This window comes from Thermobia domestica, chromosome 16 (assembly GCF_964235325.1).
Source record: "Thermobia domestica chromosome 16, izTheDome1.hap1.1, whole genome shotgun sequence".
NCBI classification, from domain to species: Eukaryota; Metazoa; Arthropoda; class Insecta; order Zygentoma; family Lepismatidae; genus Thermobia; species Thermobia domestica.
Genome location: NC_137469.1, coordinates 157,319,115 through 157,339,877, shown reverse-complemented (window position 1 = coordinate 157,339,877; position 20,763 = coordinate 157,319,115). Strand labels below are relative to the sequence as shown.

General features: G+C 35.5%; 1 protein-coding gene across 6 annotated transcripts in view; it reads right to left on the bottom strand.

Moving 5' to 3' along the window:
- LOC145673480 (uncharacterized) overlaps window positions 1-20,763 on the bottom strand; it is a 129,899-nt gene that overhangs the window by 13,682 nt on the left and 95,454 nt on the right. For all 6 annotated transcript variants that reach the window (XM_081743220.1, XM_081743219.1, XM_081743218.1 and 3 more), the window contains one exon: window positions 10,851-11,314. In XM_081743220.1, the coding sequence (XP_081599346.1) occupies window positions 10,851-11,278 (428 nt within the window). In that variant the 5' untranslated portion in view covers window positions 11,279-11,314. The remainder of the gene's footprint in view (window positions 1-10,850; window positions 11,315-20,763) is intronic.

Genomic DNA, 20,763 nt, shown 5'->3' with positions numbered 1-20,763 from the left:
CTAACCTTTTCGACTTCACGTACGATATTTCTGTTTTGATATCGTCCTTTAACTGTAGTCTCCTTCACCCTCTCCCCCTCTTTAGTGCCATCATATCCTCCAGCACGTCCGTCATGATACAGTTCCTTCTTAGCCAATGTCTCAAGCAGTTTCCCTTCCTCTTCAAGAACTTTTTATTAGTTTTCCACTCGCCCAAGCTAATTCTCTCCATTCTTCTCCATATCCACATTTTGAAAGCTTCCAGTCGTTTTTCATCATTCTTTGCGTAACGTCCATGTTTCTGACCCACACAGTACAATACTCCACTCGAAGCATTTTATGAGTTTTTCTCAACTCATTATTCAAGGTTCCACAAAACAGTATTTTCTTCCTCCTAAAAGCTTCTTTCGCTACTCCTATCCTTGCTTTTATTTCACGTTCACACTTCATACCATCACTAATAATATCCAAATATCAAAAACTAGTCATCTGTTGTTTTTCTACTCTTCTACTTCTAAATTTAACACCGACCCCTTCGTTCCAATCACCATGCTTTTGTCTTTCTAACATTTATTTTCATTCCGTATTCTTCACAGCCCTTCCTCACGTTTTCCAACATCTTATTGATTTTCTCTTTACATTCTGCAACAAGTGTCATATCATCTGCAAACCGTATACACCTAATCATTCTATCTCCTACAGAAATACAGTTTTCATTTTTCAGGCTCTTTTTCACTATCTCTTCTAAATCGATATTAAATAATGTACGCGAGATACAGCATCTCTGTCGAACTCCCATTCCAATTGCAATCTCCTCTGTCATTTCCTCCCTATTCTAACACTTGTTGTAGGTTCCTTGTATAAGTTTCTTATGAGTCTTCGATCTTTCCATTTAAACCCAACCCCTTATATAAAGATAAGGGAACATTTATTTAAGCGTCTTGAAAAATTAACCTGCATAGAGAAGTAACTAGGATAAATTCTATTAAATCGAGAAATAACTATGGTAAATTCTATTTCATAGAGAAATAACTGAGGTGAATTCTATTCCATAGAGAAATAACTGGGGTAAATTCTATTCCTTAGAGAAATAACTGGGGTAAATTCTATTCCATAGAGAAATAGCTAGGGTAAATTCTATTCCATAGAGAAATAGCTAGGGTAAATTCTATTTCATAGAGAAATAACTGGGGTAAATTCTATTCCATAGAGAAATAACTGGGGTAAATTCTATTCCGTAGAGAAATAACTAGGGTAATTTCTATTCCATAGAGAAATAACTATGATAAATTCTATAACATCCAAATTTCCCTTTCTTTATTGAGAAAGTGTTTAATGTGAGAATTTGCTTAAGTATCTGATATTCGGTACACAACTTCTTATATAAAAACAAGGGAAAACATAACTCAGCGTTTTCGAAAATTCCGCTCCTAAAAGGAAAAAATGGGGTTAATTCTATAATAACTAAATTTCCTTTTCTTTACTCAGAAAGTGTTCAATGTGAAGATTCGCTAAAGTTGGAAGTGTGAAATTTCGTTTACAAACTCTTAACTAAAAATAAAAGAATACGTCTTCCAACAGTTCTGAAAATTCCTATCCTAAGAGGCAAAGAGGAAATATTGACATTTCCCATCACTTATTAACAAAGTATATGTAAGGAAGTTAGAAACATGAAACTCGGTTTATAAACTCATAAATACCCAGACACGTGTTTTAAGTATTTTGGATAATTCCGCTCCTTGGGGACGGGGGTAGGGGTGGGAGAGAGATAGTCATTACTATAATATAGAAATTTTCTCTTTCTTCATTGAGAAAGTATTTATTGCGAAGAGAGGGCCATCTTTCACTTAAGAGGCCCATCACGGCGAAATTAAAATACCGCTAATTTTATAGTAATTATGGGATATCTTCAAACAGATAAAAAAAAATAATCGAAAAGTGCAACAAGAGCTCACCAGACAATATTATTTTATATGAGATACCGTTATTACAACTTTCGATTTCCAGCCATTTAGAAAATTGGTATTTATTTTCGCTTTCTAAATGGCTGCAAACGGAAAGCTACTAGGTGACTCGAGATAACGATATCGCATGCAAAATAATACTGTCTAGCGCGCTCTTGTTCCACATTTCGATTGCCGTTTATCTACTTGAAGATGTTTCATAATTACTGTAAAATTAGCGGTATTTTAATTTCGCAGTGATTAGATCACTTAAGTTGGAGATGTGAAAATTGGTATGAAATGAAATGAAATTAAATGAAATCTTTAAGATTTACGTCCCATGCTTATGCCGGAGAGGCTAAAGGAGACGGTGATGAGAAATGAATGAAATGGTGGAATGAAGAAAGTGGGAGGAAACGGGAGAACTCTAAGAAAAACCATGCACACCTGTCTGTCCACCACAAAGCTCACTTGGCGCGAGCTGGGACCCAACCAAGGACCCCATGCACCAGAGGTGAACTCTACCACTGAGCCACCGCATGTGAAAATCGGTATATAAACTCTTAAATAAAAATAATTAAATACGTATTTCAGCGTCTGTGAAAATTCACGTTCTAAAGAAGGTAAGAGAAGCAATTTCTATTTTATTTCCCATTATTTATTCAGAAACTAATTAATGTAAGATTTCGCTTAAGCTGAAGGTGTGAAATTCGTTATATAAACTCTTAATTAAAAATAAGGTTCCAAAGTTCAACTCCTGGTAGGAGATGAGCGAAGAGGGAGGAGCAATATGTACGATTATATGGAAGACTGAAAGCTATTCACTGAAAATTCACGCCATATCAATATATCTAGAAACGTGAGATTTGGACAGAAAACTCCTTTTGTTACGAAAATGAATAAGAAAGAATTTTCTTACCAGAATACAACCACACAAATCCATGAAATCAGGGTGAAGTCACTTGGCATATAAACTTCTCATTACAAATAAAGAGATACGTGTCCAAGCGTTTTCAAAATTTCACGTTTCAAGAGGAAAGAGACATTTCCTATAGCTTTCCCTCCTCCTGATTTAAAATCGATGTTGTCTGTTGTTTGTCACTGGATCATGGGAAAATGGCAGACTTTCCCCGAAAATATTAAAGTTTATTGCACAATTCGGTTCTATTGGAATTTAATGATTCATGAGTTAAAATAAAATGTCAAAGTGAATGACGTGTACTTCCAGACGAACATTATGACCTTCAATTTCCACGAAAATATACTATTTTTCACAGATAGAACATCCTGTTTGTTCTCACACCATCACACAACGAAATAACCCTTCACATTCTACCACCAAACAGAACAGTAGCTCCAGGTTATATATTTAAAAACATAATCTTGATGTTATTCGCGACACGAATTTTTGTTTCGACTCTTCAGCAGGGATGTACCGAAATATCAGTATCGGTATCGGTGATATCGGCCACTTTTGGGAGTATCGGTATCGGCAAATGGACACCGATATTTACCGATACATTTCCAAACTATTTTCAATTTGTTTACTATTAACAGTGATATATTTCATCGATTTCTTTTAGACTTAAAGTTGATCTAAATTATTATCAATTGTACAATCGATTTTTTTATGCATGTGTGCCCCTTTGATTTGCACTACTCGTACTCAACTGATATTTTTAGTCCCTCCATGCCAAAATAGTGGTAAAGCAAAGTGAAAGGTTCTCAGTCAGGATCATGGGCGGCCGAAGAAAATTTTCTAGGAAGGGCCCACTCTATGGTTGCTATATTACGTTTGTTATTTAATATACGTGGTTTGCTATATTCAGGGTTCCCACTCTCTTTCCCCAAAAAATTTCCAGGAGGTTTCCAAGACAAAGTACCGATTTTCCAGGACTTCAATACAGGAAGGTATAACAGGATTGCAACTGTAGGTTCAAACCTCACAACAGTGAAATGAAAAATACAGTAGCTTATGCAGTGAATATTAATACAAGTACAGTATTAATATACAATAATTAAATATACAAAGAGGAGCGTAATGTGCTTTTTTTTTTTTTTTCCTCTCAACTCACATTATAGCCACCCGATCCACCAAGATCCAGCACATGTATTTTCATTCTTTCTACATGACATTTTAATTGTGCACGAACAAATTTACAAACAACAAAAATCTATTTTTCGTACATGACATCATTGCGTGACATATAATTAGGGGGAAAAAAGAAATTATACTACAAGTTTTTCAACTGAGTATGGAGTTGTGTGATTTCCTCATCTATAGACATAACCTCTTTCTTCTTTAGCGAAGCAGCTCTACGGATAGCATTTGATTTTGTTAATAAGGTAAAGCAAGATTTTTGCTCTGCTTCATGTGTAAGCTGGTTTGATTTAGTCTCCAAAGTTTCACTTGTTTCCATCAATTTCCTTTTTTTTTTCTCTGCAGCTGCTGTACATCTTCACTTGCTCTTGCTCTGCACTTGACTTTCTCTTTTAACAGTCCTAATTTTCCCCAGCTCTGCCATATAGCGCTGACATGGAAGGCATGATGAAGTATTTCTTTCGTGATGTTGATCGAAGTAAGGTTTTTATGGGAAATGTTATCATACACCAATCTCAAACCGACCAATGATTTTTCCTTCATATTTTCAGCAAGCAGATCTTTATTTATGCTATAGCCTTGTTAGACAGCAGCCTGTCCATGAGACAAAGCCAAAAGCTTCTTTACGATTAACAACAAATCTTTAAATTATTCCGAACCATACAACAGTTTTGTGTAAAAAGAATCACTACCTTCTAATGAAATCCTAATTTAAACAACTAAGGAAAGCTTGAAGTTTCTTTGGTATAGCAAGAAACTGAGTTTTACCTAGATATGACCTTGTCACAAATAGCATTCATATGAAATTTTACTGAAGAATAAGTACTGTTGCGAAAATAGACTGATTATGGAAGACTGATACTGGTTCTGGTGGATAGCGCTAGTGAAGACAGCATCCAAGAACGGGTTGACAGACTAGTGGATGAAAGAAGAGAGAAGTTCTCCCAGCCAACTATTCTGTTAAGAGAAACGAAGTCCACTAACCACCCACACATGCAGGATCATGACAAATTATTATTCGGCACCAAAACAGGAATAGCAAACAACAGTAGCAATTAATTAAAATCTTCATTATAATTATAAAAAAATCTGACATTCAGTATTTCTGTAAATTTCAAGGACAGAAATACATTTTCACGGACATTTCCAGGATGTTTCCAGGACAAAATTCAAGGACATTTCCAGGTTTTCCAGGACGAGTGGGAACCCTGTACATTACGTATACATTTTTGTGAGCCACGGAGAGTCGGACTCCACCCTCCCTTCCCCCTTCGAGTGCCCATGGTCAGGATAGCAGACCCGTCATTTGAATCCCAAACGAGACAGAAGTTTCAATTCAGAAGAAAATGCTATGGAAGAAATCCACAAGATGCTCTCTTTGTCATTATTTTCTCTTACTTATTGGTTAAAAAGAATTAGTTCCGAATTCAATAAATAGTTTTCTCGTTTTCGACTTCGCTTAAATAACCTTTTTTTATAAATGGTATACACAGCAACATCTGGTTCACCATGCATACTTTTACAATACCGTTACAATACGTTACCGTTACAATACTTTACAATACCTTACAATATTTTTATAATACGTTACCGTTACAATAAAAATTTGTAACGGTAGTATCCTTTTGCATTATATGTATGCAGGGGCGTCGATTAGGGGGCAAGAGGGAGCAGTTGCCCCTCCCCCCACTTTTTTGAAGTAACCCCTTAATGTATATAGTTTCATTTGGAAATGTAATGTTTTTGTTCGTATTACTGGTTATTAGAAAAAATGGTGCCACATAATATTTGCCGTGGCATGAGTACGTATTGGTTATTTGTCTTGCCGTGGAGTTACGAAAGCTACATGAATTGCGTTTTAATTGAAACGGGAAATAGCCCAAGTATTAACCTTTTGGAGCGCAATAATTCCAGCGTACCTTCATTTCTTCTTACAAGGGCTCGATATGTTAGTCAGCAGCTTTGAAACTAATTGAGATAACATTTCCCAAAACAAGAAGAGCCATTCACAAGTTATTCTTTAAGTGTACAAAAATCGACAGTTCCTAAAATGTCTTTTCTTCTTTCTAATTGAAAGGAATATTGATTAAAAGGAGAGTAATACGAGGGCTATCCAGAAAGTAGATTACGTTTTGGAATAAAAAATCAACAAAGTATAGGAAACAAATTTTATTATATACAGATGAAAGCCACACACAAATACTACTTTTCGACATAGTCACCATTCAAATTAAGGCATTTATCGTAGCGATGTACGAGCTTGGAAATTCCTTCGTCGAAAAATTCGGCCGCCTGCGACTTCAACCACTTCGTTACCTCTTCTTGCAGCTGTTCGTCGTCATCAAAACGCTGCATAGCCAGCCACTTCTTCATTGCTGGGAATAGGTGGAAGTCGCTCGGTGCCAGGTCGGGACTGTACGGCGGATGAGGAAACAACTCCCACTGAAAAGATTCAAGAACTTCACGCGTGACATTTGCCGTGTGGGGCCGGGCGTTGTCGTGAATCAACAAGATCTTAGAGCTCAACATTCCTCTGCGCTTGTTTTGAATTGCTCTTCTGAGGTTTTGCAGAGTTTGGCAATACCTTTGAGCGTTTATTGTAGTGCCTCTTTCCAGGAAGTCCACCAAAATCACACCTTTTCTGTCCCAAAAAACAGTCGCCATCATCTTCCTTGCCGACATTGTTTGCATGCATTTCTTGGGTTTTTGGGGAGAACCTGTGTGCCCCCACTGCATTGATTGCAATTTCGTTTCACAGTTCACGTGTTTCACCCATGTTTCGTCACCAGTAACGATGCGATCGAGTAAAGAGTCACCATCCTTATTGTAGGCGTCCAAAAAGTGCAACGCTGCAGCCATTCGCTGATTTTTGTGGTCCTCTGTCAAGATTTTTGGAATCCATCTTGCACAAAACTTGTGGTAACCAAGCTTTTCGCTGATGATTTCGTGCAACAAACTTCGCGAAATTTGTGGAAAACTCAAAGAAAGTTCCGTTATTGTGAACTTTCGATTTTCACGGACTTTAACATCGACTTTTTCGACAAGTTCGGCAGTCACTTTGCTGGGTCTCCCACTTCGATCTTCGTCGTGAATATTGGTTCGGCCATTTTTAAATCTTATGACCCACTGTCGCACTCCACCTTCAGTGATAATGTTGTCCCCATACACTTCACACAGCTGCCGATAGATTTCTATCGGTTTACAGTTTTTTGCTGTCAGAAACCTTATTACTGCACGCACCTCGCAGCTCGCGGGATTTTCAATTAACGCAGACATTTCAAACCGTCACAGTATCTTAACGGAGCACAGCACGAACCTCTCACTAGCACGGCTAGATGCCGACTGAGCTGCGCAACGCTCTGACCCCAAGATGGCCGCGCTAGCCCCGCCCCTAGCGGACACAGACGAAAACGTAATCTACTTTCTGGATAGCCCTCGTAAGAATCAATTTCTACCTTTTTCATTGTTTTGCCTACAGCATTTATGATATTCCGCAGTTACAAATTGGTGGTGAAAGAAAAAAATGTTTCTTTTTTTTTACTAGTAGACACAACAATGCCCTTTTCGCAGACGCAGCAAACCCATTTTCGTTGGCTTTTTTCTTCTTTGAATAGAAAAAAAAACAATAAAGAAACAGTTCAGAATGCTCGAAGAGCATTGCCGGAACGAACTTAACCCTTAACCTCCGACATCAGAATTTTTTACATAAACCCCGATGTGGAGTCCCACGGACTCCGAAATATAATCTATATACTTTTGTACGTAAAAATTACTGTTTTTAAAATTTTACTTATTTTGCTTATTTTTTAATGCTTTATGTATATTATAATGTATTATTATATAATTGAGTTAAAATCAAACTGTACACACCACATTAAAAACTCAACTAGGTTAGCAATTTGATCATATTAAATTGGTCGCATTTTTTCATAGCTACGGGGTTTATTTACTAACACAAAATACTGTTTTTGCTTGTTAAAAAAGGATATCAGAACACACTGAAACAACCGTCCCTTTAACAGACACAACAGTTTACAAACCTGCACGGCACAAACATCACCAGTTTTTGCACTCTACTCCTTGTCTGTTTCGTCCGTAATAAAATTCACCAGTAGTCCAGTAGTTCATTTAGCCTTATTAGATGAACTGTCACTGTTACTTTCTGATATCTCCGGCTTGCTTTTATGGTCACTTTGACTGACGGCCCTTTCATCATCCACATCAGAAAACAATACATAAGACAAATCCCTACCCATATCGTTCATTGTTCCTGTGACTTTCTTTGCAAATTTTGGTTCAGAAGCCTTAACTGTGGACGGCGGAGACATTTTCAAAGTGGGTTGTAACGAAATAATTGAATTTTGACAGCTATTACAATTTAATTTAATTCCACCTTATCAGCTGGAAACAGTAAATCAGATATGGCACAGAAATATTACATAAACACCGACATGGAGTCCCACGGACTCCGCGCAAACGCTCGAGCAGTACTGAAATAATCTTTCAGCACGCTCGCCGCAGAACAGTGTTCAAACTCAACTGATTACAAGGTACTGAGAAGGGAGTGGAGCTACATAAAAAATAAAAGGATACATATAGGTATTACATTATTCGCGGAGTCCGTCGGGCTCCACGTCGGGGGTTAAGGGTTAAAAAGAATTATTTTTTTCGAATTTATATGAAATTGTATATTAAATGTATTAAAGGATCTGTTAAATTAACTATATTGAGCTGTCACCTTTTATCAGCGTATAGGTATTGAAAATGAAGATATAACCAGTGGCCACCGGTTACTATTTGCTAATAAAATGTTCACCATCCTCTTAGGTATTGATCAATACCAATATCATCTCTCTATGACTTACAGTTCCCGAGATATGGCTTCTTAAATCTCCTGAAATAGGATTTTTTTTGGCCAATATCTTGGAAACATAAATCATAGATAATATTGGTGTTGATCAATACCTAAGAGGATGGTGAACATTTTGGTAGCAAATAGTGACTGGGGCCACTAACCAAATCACACAATTTTCCAGACAGAATTTTAAGATGTTCATGAATCAAAAATGTTAAGGAATCAAATATCTTCTTAGATCTTCGTTGTTTAAGAGTACAATGGGCTAGTACCTAATTACGTTGCTCTTGTCAATTTATTTACTAAAATACTGTATGAAATACGATATACGGTGTTTTAACTGAAAAAGTTAGTATCCTATTAGTTATACAACCTTTCGTCAAACAAATTGTTAGGAACAACCAGGAAAACTAACATTGATATACAAACATTCAGATCATATCCTACCCCCTTCCCCCCCACATTTAACGTCCAATCATAGCCACTGTATGTACGTAATAGAGACTACTAAATGCAATGTAACTATCACAGTACATTATCATTCTAAATATCAATCACTGAATTTTAGAATTAAGTTTACACTATATAAGTATTTGCTGCTTTTCAGTTCATTTTATGTGAGCTGGATTAAATTTAGAGGAAATACATTTGTTGTGTGGAACGTAATATGAAATTCTGCTTTTTATCTTTGTATGTCAAATTTTGGCCTTATATCTAATATACCGTACTACAATGTTGCTCATTTCATTATTCTGAAAATTCCTGATAATATATAAAAAATGTGTCCAAAAGTATCAGTATCGGCCTCATCGGTATAGGGTATCAGTGAAAAAGGGGTATCGGTGCATCCCTACTCCTCAAATGATAAACATCACCGTATATGAACTGTGAATGGTTGCATGAAGAAATGGAAGAAATATACCCATGTCACACATCTTGCGCCATCTCATATAATGAAAACACGATTGTTAAAATTGCCTATTTCCCAATAAAATATAACTGACGGTGGTAGCATAGCCCTTCTTGAGGTAAAGTGATCGCAGGCGTATTGACTGATCGGTTCTGATTCCAGTTTCTTTGGACTCGATGTAATAAAAAATAACTGAATCTGTCATTGTTAAAAGCGGTGTGTTCCATTATATTTACATGGCACCTAATCTCTTTAAACAATGACCGATTCAATTCCCTATGTTTTGATTTAATCACTCGGTAAGGATCTCTTCTTGGCTATTAAACGTTAGAAAATATTGTATTGAAAGAACACGAAATGACTGATACAAGTTCTTGTACATACAATACATCTAGCTCTGATTTCAATCAACCTTTTAATTACAGCTTCCTAACTTCACATTTTTATTTTCACGTGTCGTGAAACCGCGCGATAAAGTAACTAGCCATTCTGTCGAAGCTCTCTTAGCCCAGTGGCCCAACTAAGCAAACTCCATGACGAACAACCACACACATATGCGGTTCAGCTGAACAAAAGTATGAACCTTCTGAAGTAATTTCAGACAATTGCTTTTCAGCAGCTATAGAACAGATGTCAATTTGCTTGAATAATTTTCTTCTTAAATTTATGTACACATGTGACTAATTTCGCATACGAAGTTTTACATACATTGACCGATCAATTCTCACCGTGAATTCAGTTTTATTATGCACACACTTTCAAACAAAATATCAAAACTTACTGGAAAAGAGTGAAGTTGCACAACAATATCTAAACAACTTACGGTTATCTATATTAAGCCTGGTATAATAAAAAAATATAACTTTTGTGATACAGTATCGAAATTGAACAATTTTACCGTATAATATATATATATATAATAAAATTACAACTTGTGTCAAATTACAAATGACAGCACTTCTATTTACAACTGATTTTTACTACTGTACTACTGTGCTGCTCACTTGTAAGTTTTATAAGAAAGACCAGTGGCATCAAAAGAAACACATAACCAAAACGTACCTGTCTGGTAATTGTGCACTAGCATTTGGGTACATCTCAAAGTCTACATAGTTCCTTGTTAATGATTCGGAATCACAGGAACTTTGAAATTCAGTATCTTCTTTCTCCCTCGAGAATTCATCATTCAAAGAGTTTCCATCTGTCTCCTCCTTAATTTCTACTTTTAAAGATGCTCCAATGAGGTCAAAGGATTCTTCCTCTGAATCAGACCCTTCGTTTGGATTAATTGATTCGATATCCAGATTCACATTCAAATTCAAAGAATCTGTTATCTGCTTATCTTTAATGCCTGCGTCCTCTGACTCGTCTTTAATTTCTCTTTTGACGACTGTGACGTCAAAGCTACAATCCTCATCCGATCTTTCCTTTTCCTCTTCTTTAATTTCCATTGTACCAGCTATAATGTCGGTTTCTTGGCTTGTTCCCATGTCAAAAGTTCAATGTTTTAAATTTCAGCTCTCAACCTAAAACGATACGATAAACAAACATTTTACACATTATTCATGGAAAAGGTTAACGGAATGTGTATATCGTCTTACTTAAAAATATACTCTTATAATTTGAACTATCGTGGAGCCTTCCTAATAACCCTTTTTTTTTTTTTTTTACATATCTCTCAACAACTTACAGGGAAGTGAGTAAAATGAGTTGTGTTACATAAACTTGAAGTAAAAGATAAAAACACAATATAAACAACTCACCTCTGGTGCGATGAGTCTCTGATTGGTTCTAAGTCATGCAAGTTTATGATAACATTATGTACGTGAGTTTGGGTGCTAAATAAATAAATAAATAAATAACAACATACCCCGATACATGTTTTACATTTGTTTCATGTACCTATATGCGTTTTGTTAGTTCTGCATTCGATTATTCTTTCGAAAATTTAAATAAAGATTACAATTCTCTTTCGGAATAATGTTTGTAGGTCAGAGTGAAATACAACTACTGAAAGTTCCATATACAAAATTACGTATATATACGAGGAGTGATCAAAAAGTAAGGTTTCAAAGCCTACAGTGAAACGTGTATATATTATTTCATACAACTAATACAGCCAAAAGATATTACATACATTAGCTTATTTTTTGATATAGTTTCCATATCGGTTGAGACACTTGTCGCATCGTGGGATGAGTTTGAAGATTTCTTCCTGGGAAAAAAATCCTGTCCTTGCGTATTTTGCCTTGTTGTCACGAAATGTTTCACCTGCAGAATATCGTTCAAAATATGACGAGCGCTTCCGAACGACATTCCCAATTCTGCCAACAGATGCTGTAACAAGATCCTCATGTTGTCCTGAATGAGCTTCTCCACGCGAGTTGTATTCAAATATGTTAATGCCGTGCTGGGTCGGCCACTATTTATTTATTTATTTATTTAAGAAGAAGAACACAACAGGTTATTCTACCCAATTACAGTGTTCATATCAGAGTTACATAGAATATCTATAATATATTTGCGAAATCTATTCTGACTCATACTGTATATATCCAGAACTTTTTTACATTTTATAACGACTCTATAGAAAAGCGTCGTCAACCTGGTTCGTCTTGTAAAATATAAGTTACGAAGCGATAATTACTTTTCTTTATGCAAAAATCAACTCAGATATTCAAAGATTATTAGTCTCACCTTTATTGCTTGATATGTCTTAAATATTCTTTTTAAGACCGTAAAATACATAAATTCACTTGACTAGGTCAACACATAACATGTACATAGCCACAACTATCCCATAATAATCTCTTACAGATATTAAAAACATTCTTCTTTTCTGTTAATTTAAAATGAACATTCTACTAAGTATATTACATATTTATGAACACTTTTTGCCCACGGTACAGGTAAATATTATACTAACTAAAGTATTTCGTTACAGAAAATGTCGCCCGATAAAGGGACTGAATATAAAAGTCATGAGTGGGCTTGGCTTTTATATTCAAGAACCACTGGTCTGATTACATTAATGTTTGTACATTACATATGTTTTTTTTTTTTTTTTTTATTTTGATCACACCTCATACATATCTTCATTACATTTTGGTTAACCCTCATATATATATAAAATATTAGTTATTATCATTCTCATAAATACATTCACAATAAATCTTTGATAATTAAACACAAATCAATCTAATATAAATAATTTTTGCCTTTAACTAATTATAAATTGAATTATGATTCTTCACATTAATAAGAAAGAATAAAAATTAAACATAACCTACGTTTGAATAATCAAATGGAAGTAAATAAATTTATTTTACAGAAACAAAAGACACCTTTTTGTTATTAAATAAACACATTTTTCATTACTATTGTTATTTTTCATTCTTATTTATTTGATCAAGAATGTTGGATGCTACTAACTCTTTAACTAGATGCATTTCAAATATTTATAACCATCGTTTTCATTATTAATATTAACACAAACTTTAAAACGAAAATTCACAAGAATCTATAACCAACATGGGTTTAACCTAATTTCGTTAACGGTAATCATGTTACATTCGCACTGGCATATGAATCTAATAAAGTGCATTGTACCGCACAATCGTGATTATGTTCTACATTAGGTTGTACATGTCTTTCATCGTGATTTGAATTTTGATACGAAGTACCATCTCGTGAACACTGATTATGTCTATACATAGGATTGGTAGCATCTCTAGGATTTCGACATGTATTTCTATTGTTTTTGTGTCTACTTCGGTTGATTAGGTTAGGCGGATTCCCTACATAGCCTGGTCTATTTTGTTCATTTTGATTGCTAGAGTATATTCGTCTTAGGTTCGGTTCAGTATTATTCACACTTCGGATATCCAAATTCCGAACAGGGACCAAATGATCAGAATTATTCTTATTTTTACCCATTCCTGATTGTGTTAGATTCATAGCATGGTATTGAGTTTCGTAGCATTGTACAAGCATTAATAAATGACTGAAACTCATACACTGTGTGGAAAATAAGATCTGCTGTAATTTAAATGGAAGCAAATTGCGAATCGATGCAATTATTCTTGATTCCGATTGCAAGGGATTAACAACCTTTAATTCATTATAGACATTTACAACAAACTCTACAATAGATTTATGCAATCGAGGATTGAAATGTTGATTTCTAAGAGTGGCATCTCTGTTTGCCAGTAAAAAGTCATTTTCGTAATTCGCGATCAATGCCGCTTTAAATTCCTCATATGTACTAATGTGATCACGTATTGCCTTAAACCATAAGGAACAAGGTGGGAGTAATACATGGGGTATTAATTTCATGTATTGTGATCGGTCGATAGACATTATATTACATTCGTCTTGGAACTTCTCTAAGAAAGAACTAGCATTTTCATTGCACTTACCACTAAATTTACTCATGGCTTTGATTTCGCTCATCTTGACACTTAACTGTACCTTTCTTTTCTCACTCCTTGTTCTTGTGGTGTGATTGTTCCGGTCCGTAGTGTGCTGTGTCATGATACCATTTATATTTCGTTCATCAGTGATCTTCGGACAATTTTCCTCTAATATAATATCCTCCTCAGATTCCGGCGAAGGCGTATTTATATCCGGTGATTGGGGAAACTCGAAGCGATCACTGCCCAGATTATTGCGATAAATGTTATCTCTAGCCTGTAACATTTTAATTTCTTCCTGCATAGTAGCCAACTGGATCTTTTGATGTTTAACGGAAGATTCTATTAACGTTAAATCCTTTTTTACAGCACAGATTTCATGATTTTGATGATCGTGCTTTTCTTGACATTCATCGGCTAACCTTTTTAACTTCTCTTCAAACTGCGAGGATATGTCGTTCATCACCTGGACGATTGTTTGTTTCGTATCGTCTGATTTCAGTTCTATCCGTTCTATTCGTTTACTTAATTCTTCATACTGCTTGCTAGCTTCGTTAAATTTCAGTTCTATCTTCTTTTCCATGGTCTGGTTAGCTTCATAGAACTTCTGTTCCATGGTCTTGTTAGCTTCGTTGAATTTCAATTCTATCTTCTGTTCCATGATCTGGTTAGCTTCATAGAACTTCTGTTCTATCTTCTGTTCCATGGTCTGGTTAGCTTCATAGAACTTCTGTTCTATGTTTGTGTTAGATTCATTGAGCTTCTGTTCCATGGTTTGTTTTATCTCAGTCGTCATTTGCATAATTTGTCGCTGCACAGCTAACAAAAGTCGATCCTCAGATGACAAACTTGGTGTTGCACTAATTTCACCTGGATTACTGGTATTAGATTCCTGTTGCACTATTTCACTATCCATTTTTCTTTTGATGACCTTACCGCTTCGTAATACGGTTAAGTTCGTATTCATAAATGGTAATATCCAAGTAAATTCAGCCCTACTTTCCTTCTTCGGGAACTGAATTTTCAAAAATCCCGGGTTTGGTAAACCAAATTTTTATAACGACTCTATAGAAAAGCGTCGTCAACCTGGTTCGTCTTGTAAAATATAAGTTACGAAGCGATAATTACTTTTCTTTATGCAAAAATCAACTCAGATATTCAAAGATTATTAGTCTCACCGTTATTGCTTGATATGTCTTAAATATTCTTTTTAAGACCGTAAAATACATAAATTCACTTGACTAGGTCAACACATAACATGTACATAGCCACAACTATCCCATAATAATCTCTTACAGATATTAAAAACATTCTTCTTTTCTGTTAATTTAAAATGAACATTCTACTAAGTATATTACATATTTATGAACACTTTTTGCCCACGGTACAGGTAAATATTATACTAACTAAAGTATTTCGTTACAATTTAATCAGTTTGTTGTACACTGCACCCATCCTCCACGTTGGTGACTGTTTTGTTGCATTTGTTCGAGATTTCTTACAATAAAAGAAATTCCCATTGCCCACACGTATGTTTCCATTGGGTACCCTTAGATGAAAGGCAGAGACCATCCTTACTATTTAATTTATTATTTAATATTTTGTACAAGAATATCATTGTAGTATGTCCTCGTCGGTGACGTTTTCCCTAATAGCCGCAAACTTCCGATACCATTCTGCGACATGCTGATGAGACAGCACAGTCTCTCCATAAACCTCTACCATCTGCCGGTGAATTTCAGCCGCGGTTACATGTTTCGCCCACAAAAATTGAATAACTGAGCGGACTTGTTAGCGAGACCAGTTTTCCGAACGAGTTGCCATTTGTGTTTCCATACAACTAGCGCCGTAGGTAGAAGGTGGCTGAAATTACACATTGCCAACTCCATGTATTAAAATTACCGCACACTCCTCATTCCTCTATAACAGACGCCCAACTCCAGAAATATTGGTATTGTAACCTGTTTCTGGTCCTCTCTCGTATAATCCACTAGAATCTTGGTCATGGGGACAAGCATTATTCAAGCGATTTCCTCGAAAACATCTTCACTGATTTTCTTGTATTACAATAATAAGCTGTAAGTCATCTTCCTAAAAAAGACAAGTTACGTAATAATTCTCGAAAATTACAATATACCTGTACGTAAAATATTACGTTCATTTATTTAAATATTTTCATTTTTTATAGTTTATATGGAAGCACGTGCTGCTGTGTGATGTTTCATTTATATTATTGTTCAAATAATACTATGTAAATAATATATTAGAGTTTCAAACGATTATTAATGACAAAAATAGTAGCAACTTGTAGTCAAACAGTATAGGAGCATTCTACACATGCTTACATAATTAACTTCTTTAATGTGAAGTAAATGCAAAATCACTCTCAGGAATTCTATCATTCTACTTAGATTTCTATAATTCCTGAATTTTCTTTAAACTTCCAAGCTTTCGAAATGAAATTAAATCTTTAAGTTTTACGTCCTGCGGTTATGCCGGCTGAAGGAAAGTGGGAGCAAACGGGAGAACCCCCAAAAAAACTCACGCTCATGGTGTTTGTCTACCACAAAGTCCTTGGCGCGAGTGTGTTCGAACCAAGGCCCCCAGGCATAATGTTCCAAATTTTCGACTCTCCCCTGGGGTCTTGGTCACGAACGTCAAAAATAGGAAGAAAAAGAATAGAAACATGAAGGAATAAAACTGGAACGGACTTACCAAGGGAGCTGTGATGTACGGAAACAGGTTGTCAAGTACGTCAATGATCTCCAGATGAGGACTAAAATATGGTGGAATCAATTTGTGCGTCTTTCTTGTTCTTCGTTGGAAGGTTGCCAACAAGGAACATGAAAGAGCATATTAGAGATTCACAAGCGTAAAATCCGTTGTCAGGTTTATCGAAACATTTAAAAGAAACGCCACACAGGGTAGAAGACTTAAAAATTTTATTTGGTGCTAGAAATGAAATAGAGAGACTGTTTTTCTGAAAACTTATTTATTCATTTAAAAAACCGAAATTAAATTTAGACAAGGGATGATTGACTGGCGAATGGGAGGCGGTAATTATAAAATTTTCACAGCATTGGCATGACTATAAAATTAATAACATGAGTTGGCAACCTTCTAACAAGGAACACGAAAGGCGCATAAATTGAGTCCGCCATATTTTAGTTTGCATCCTCTTCATCCGTTGAACGCAGAAGTACCTGACAACGTGTTTCCGTACAATACGGCTCACCCCTTGGTAAGTGCGTTCCATTTTTATTCCTCGATGCTTCTACTCTTTTTGTTCTTGTTTTTAACCTCCCTGACCACGACTCAGCGGAGAGAATCGAAAGCTTGGAAGGTTAAAGGAAATTCAGGAATTACAGAAATCTGTAAACAGAATGATAAGTAAAGTAGTTACGTAATTTGCATAATGTAACTTGTTATTTGTTATATTTTCCATAATGCTTAATAATTATTATATTATTACACTAGTTGAATATACCCATGCTTCGCACGGGGGCTATATTGGAAGTCAACGCCTGTGTGAGTATCACTATTGATCTCAGCGACCGCGAAAACTATGGATTTGATACTAATATCGGTCATTTTGGACTATTTTTTTTTTTACACGTCTCGGTATCCCCCCTCCCCCCGTTGACTCCCGACCCGGAGCCGAATAACGTGAATTTGGAAGTAAATGCGGTCGAAGTTTTACCATTGATTTCAGCGACCGCGAAAACTATGAATTCGACACTAATATCGGTAATTTTCTACTACTTTTACATGTCCCGGTAAACGCCCCTGGTTCGAATTTTGACAAAAACGTTTAACTCTGGTCTGGAGCCTGGACCAAGGTATTCATAAGTAAAATTTGGTAACTCTTGGTCAATTTGCCTGGTTTCCAAGCCGGTTATGCTAAACGCCCCTCCCTGAGACCCCCCTGGTTCGAAATTTGAAAAAAGGGCTTCGTCTTGATCTGGGGCCTGGGCCAAGGTACCCCTGACCAAAATTTGGTAACTCTCGGTCCACTCGTCTGACCGCACACAGACAGACAGAGACAAACACACAAACAAACTCTTTATTTTATTTATATTACAAGATAATATGAAAAACGCATTGTAACTAATTCAAAAAACTTCAAAGTTTCTTGACATATCCCATATTTAATTACATATATTCTGTATTATACTCTCTACCTGCCTTGCCATTGTTTATTTTATTCTTTTATGATGATTTGGAGAACTAATCCGGAAGTGTTCTTTTCTTTCTACTCGTTCCTTATTCTTCATAAATGTGACGTGCTCCCTTCCTCCTTCTTCAACGGAGCTTCTAGCATAGCTTGGTCAACTTCTGACCCTCTAAACTATTACTTATCAATGCTTTCCTTATTCTCTCACTTGGTTCATGTGCCAGTTCATTTTAGCTCTGACGATCTTCACTAACCTTTTCTTGGCATGATTTTTCAAGATGCATGCTTTTCTGAGTTTGAATTGATTTGGCCTCAAATTCCTGTCTTTCTTCAATCTTTCTTTTCTTCCAGGCTTTTCTTAGTTCTTTTAATAGTCTTCCCTTTTCTATTCTATTCAAGTATGACTTATATGCATTATGGTTTCTCGGGACAAAATCTTCTGTAATTGGAACTTCATCAAAATGATTGTTGTGTGCTCTCAATCTAAAGATTACTGACTGATCCTGCTGAAAGAAATGTATTTTCAGGAGTTAAATAGTCGTTTGTCTGAGGAAAACTAGTTATAAATCAGCATTACTATGGAAGAATACAACTATTCTTACCAATAAGGAAGTTTCTGTCTTCTAGAAATGTTTTCAAAGATAAAATGTTTGCCCAAAGATAAACAATCCTGGTTTATTTTTCATTCTAGAGGAACATAAGTAAATTCATATCTTACGTAGTCATCTGAAGATTCTTCTTCATTCTTTGGTCCTTTCCAAGAAAATGAAACTCATCATTATTTGTCCTTTCTAAGAAAGAAAGAGAAAAACTTTCTGGGAATTGCTCTGCAGTGGTGGATCTAGCCCGGGGCCGGGAGAAAGAGCCTAAGCCTCCCAGTATTTTAGGTGACAAAAATAACTGAAGTTATTATCTATATGTTTTTGAAAGTTTATAGTAAACTCATGATATACTTACGATAGTCTACGGTATAGCTACCCCCTCCCCCCTACTTTTTAGCTTCTATATCCGCCTTTGTTGCTCTGCTCACTTTGCAGTATCTTCCACTCGTAAGAATTCCTCTTCAGTAAAAACTCGGAACTAAAAAATAGATTGTACAAACCAAGTAACGGCTATAGAAGACCATGTTTCAAGTAAGTTATAATTGATGAACAGTTTTTGATGACAAGATTGCTCAATGGTATTTTTCAAAATGCATATACTGTGTTCTCTTGATAAGAACTTCTCACTCCATGTAAGAAAACAGATTCTGTTTCAGCTTTCAATATTTTTAGAGCTTTCTTTGTTATGATCCTACTTCCACTTCAATATTACGTAATCCTTGACACGACCTTGCAAGTTCTGTCCATATATGTTCTTTAACAGACTTTCAACTAAGCAGACTTACGAAGCGACCTACGAACTCTAGACAAGGGTGAAAGATGTTGCACGAAATACATTAATTAGTGGATCCTATTCTTGAAACACATTTAAACACTTCTCAAATAGTAATGATGCATGTACTAAAAAAAGCAACTAACTACAGAGATCTCAACAGAGAATCTTCTACACACTCCAGTATCCTTTTACACAGATTATTTTGTCTCATTTTTCGATCTCGTATAATAAGTTTTTTTTCTTTTCGTGGATACTGAGTTACAACGTATTCAGCAGCTGAGATACCACCTGTTTCATCATTGTATTTCAATATGTTTTATAAAAAGAAAACATACTGAGCATTACAGCAAAACTTTTTTAAAAAATGTAAAAACTTATTATACACAGAAAAAATTTTGGTTGGTATGCCCTATATCATTAAGAGAAATTATAGTGCTAACTCCATGAAAATATTACTTGCATATATTTATTTCTGATACAAATGTAGTGAAAAGCAGGACAATTTGAATCTCTGATATATACATACATATAACAATAAATATTGCACTTTTTTGTGAAGTTGCACATAAGCAATTTACAAATTCGACTTACGAACAACTGAAGTTATGTAAAGGTTGCGCTGTGCATTTGTCATCGCAATTTGATTATAGGGTGTATTCTAAGAGGTAGGAGGTTTCAAGATATATGCCAAACCTAGAGGTTTTTTTTTTTTTTTTTTTTTTTTTTTTAAATCATTATAGTTCCACTGAAACACATAGATAAACGGAAAATAGGTCCAAATAGTTTTCATAACCCTATTCTTTCCGTGCAAAGAACGGGCATTTCCGTTAACATATTATAAAAATTTAAAAGACGTTCTATTTTACATCATAACGGTAAAACTGATGAACCACTTGAAATGAATTTTTGAACACAGTACCTATTCGGACTGAATTTGTCATCTCCATTTTATTAACACTGATATTCTAAGGAGGTAGAGTGGTTTTAAATGTACTCCAAAAATAGAGTATCT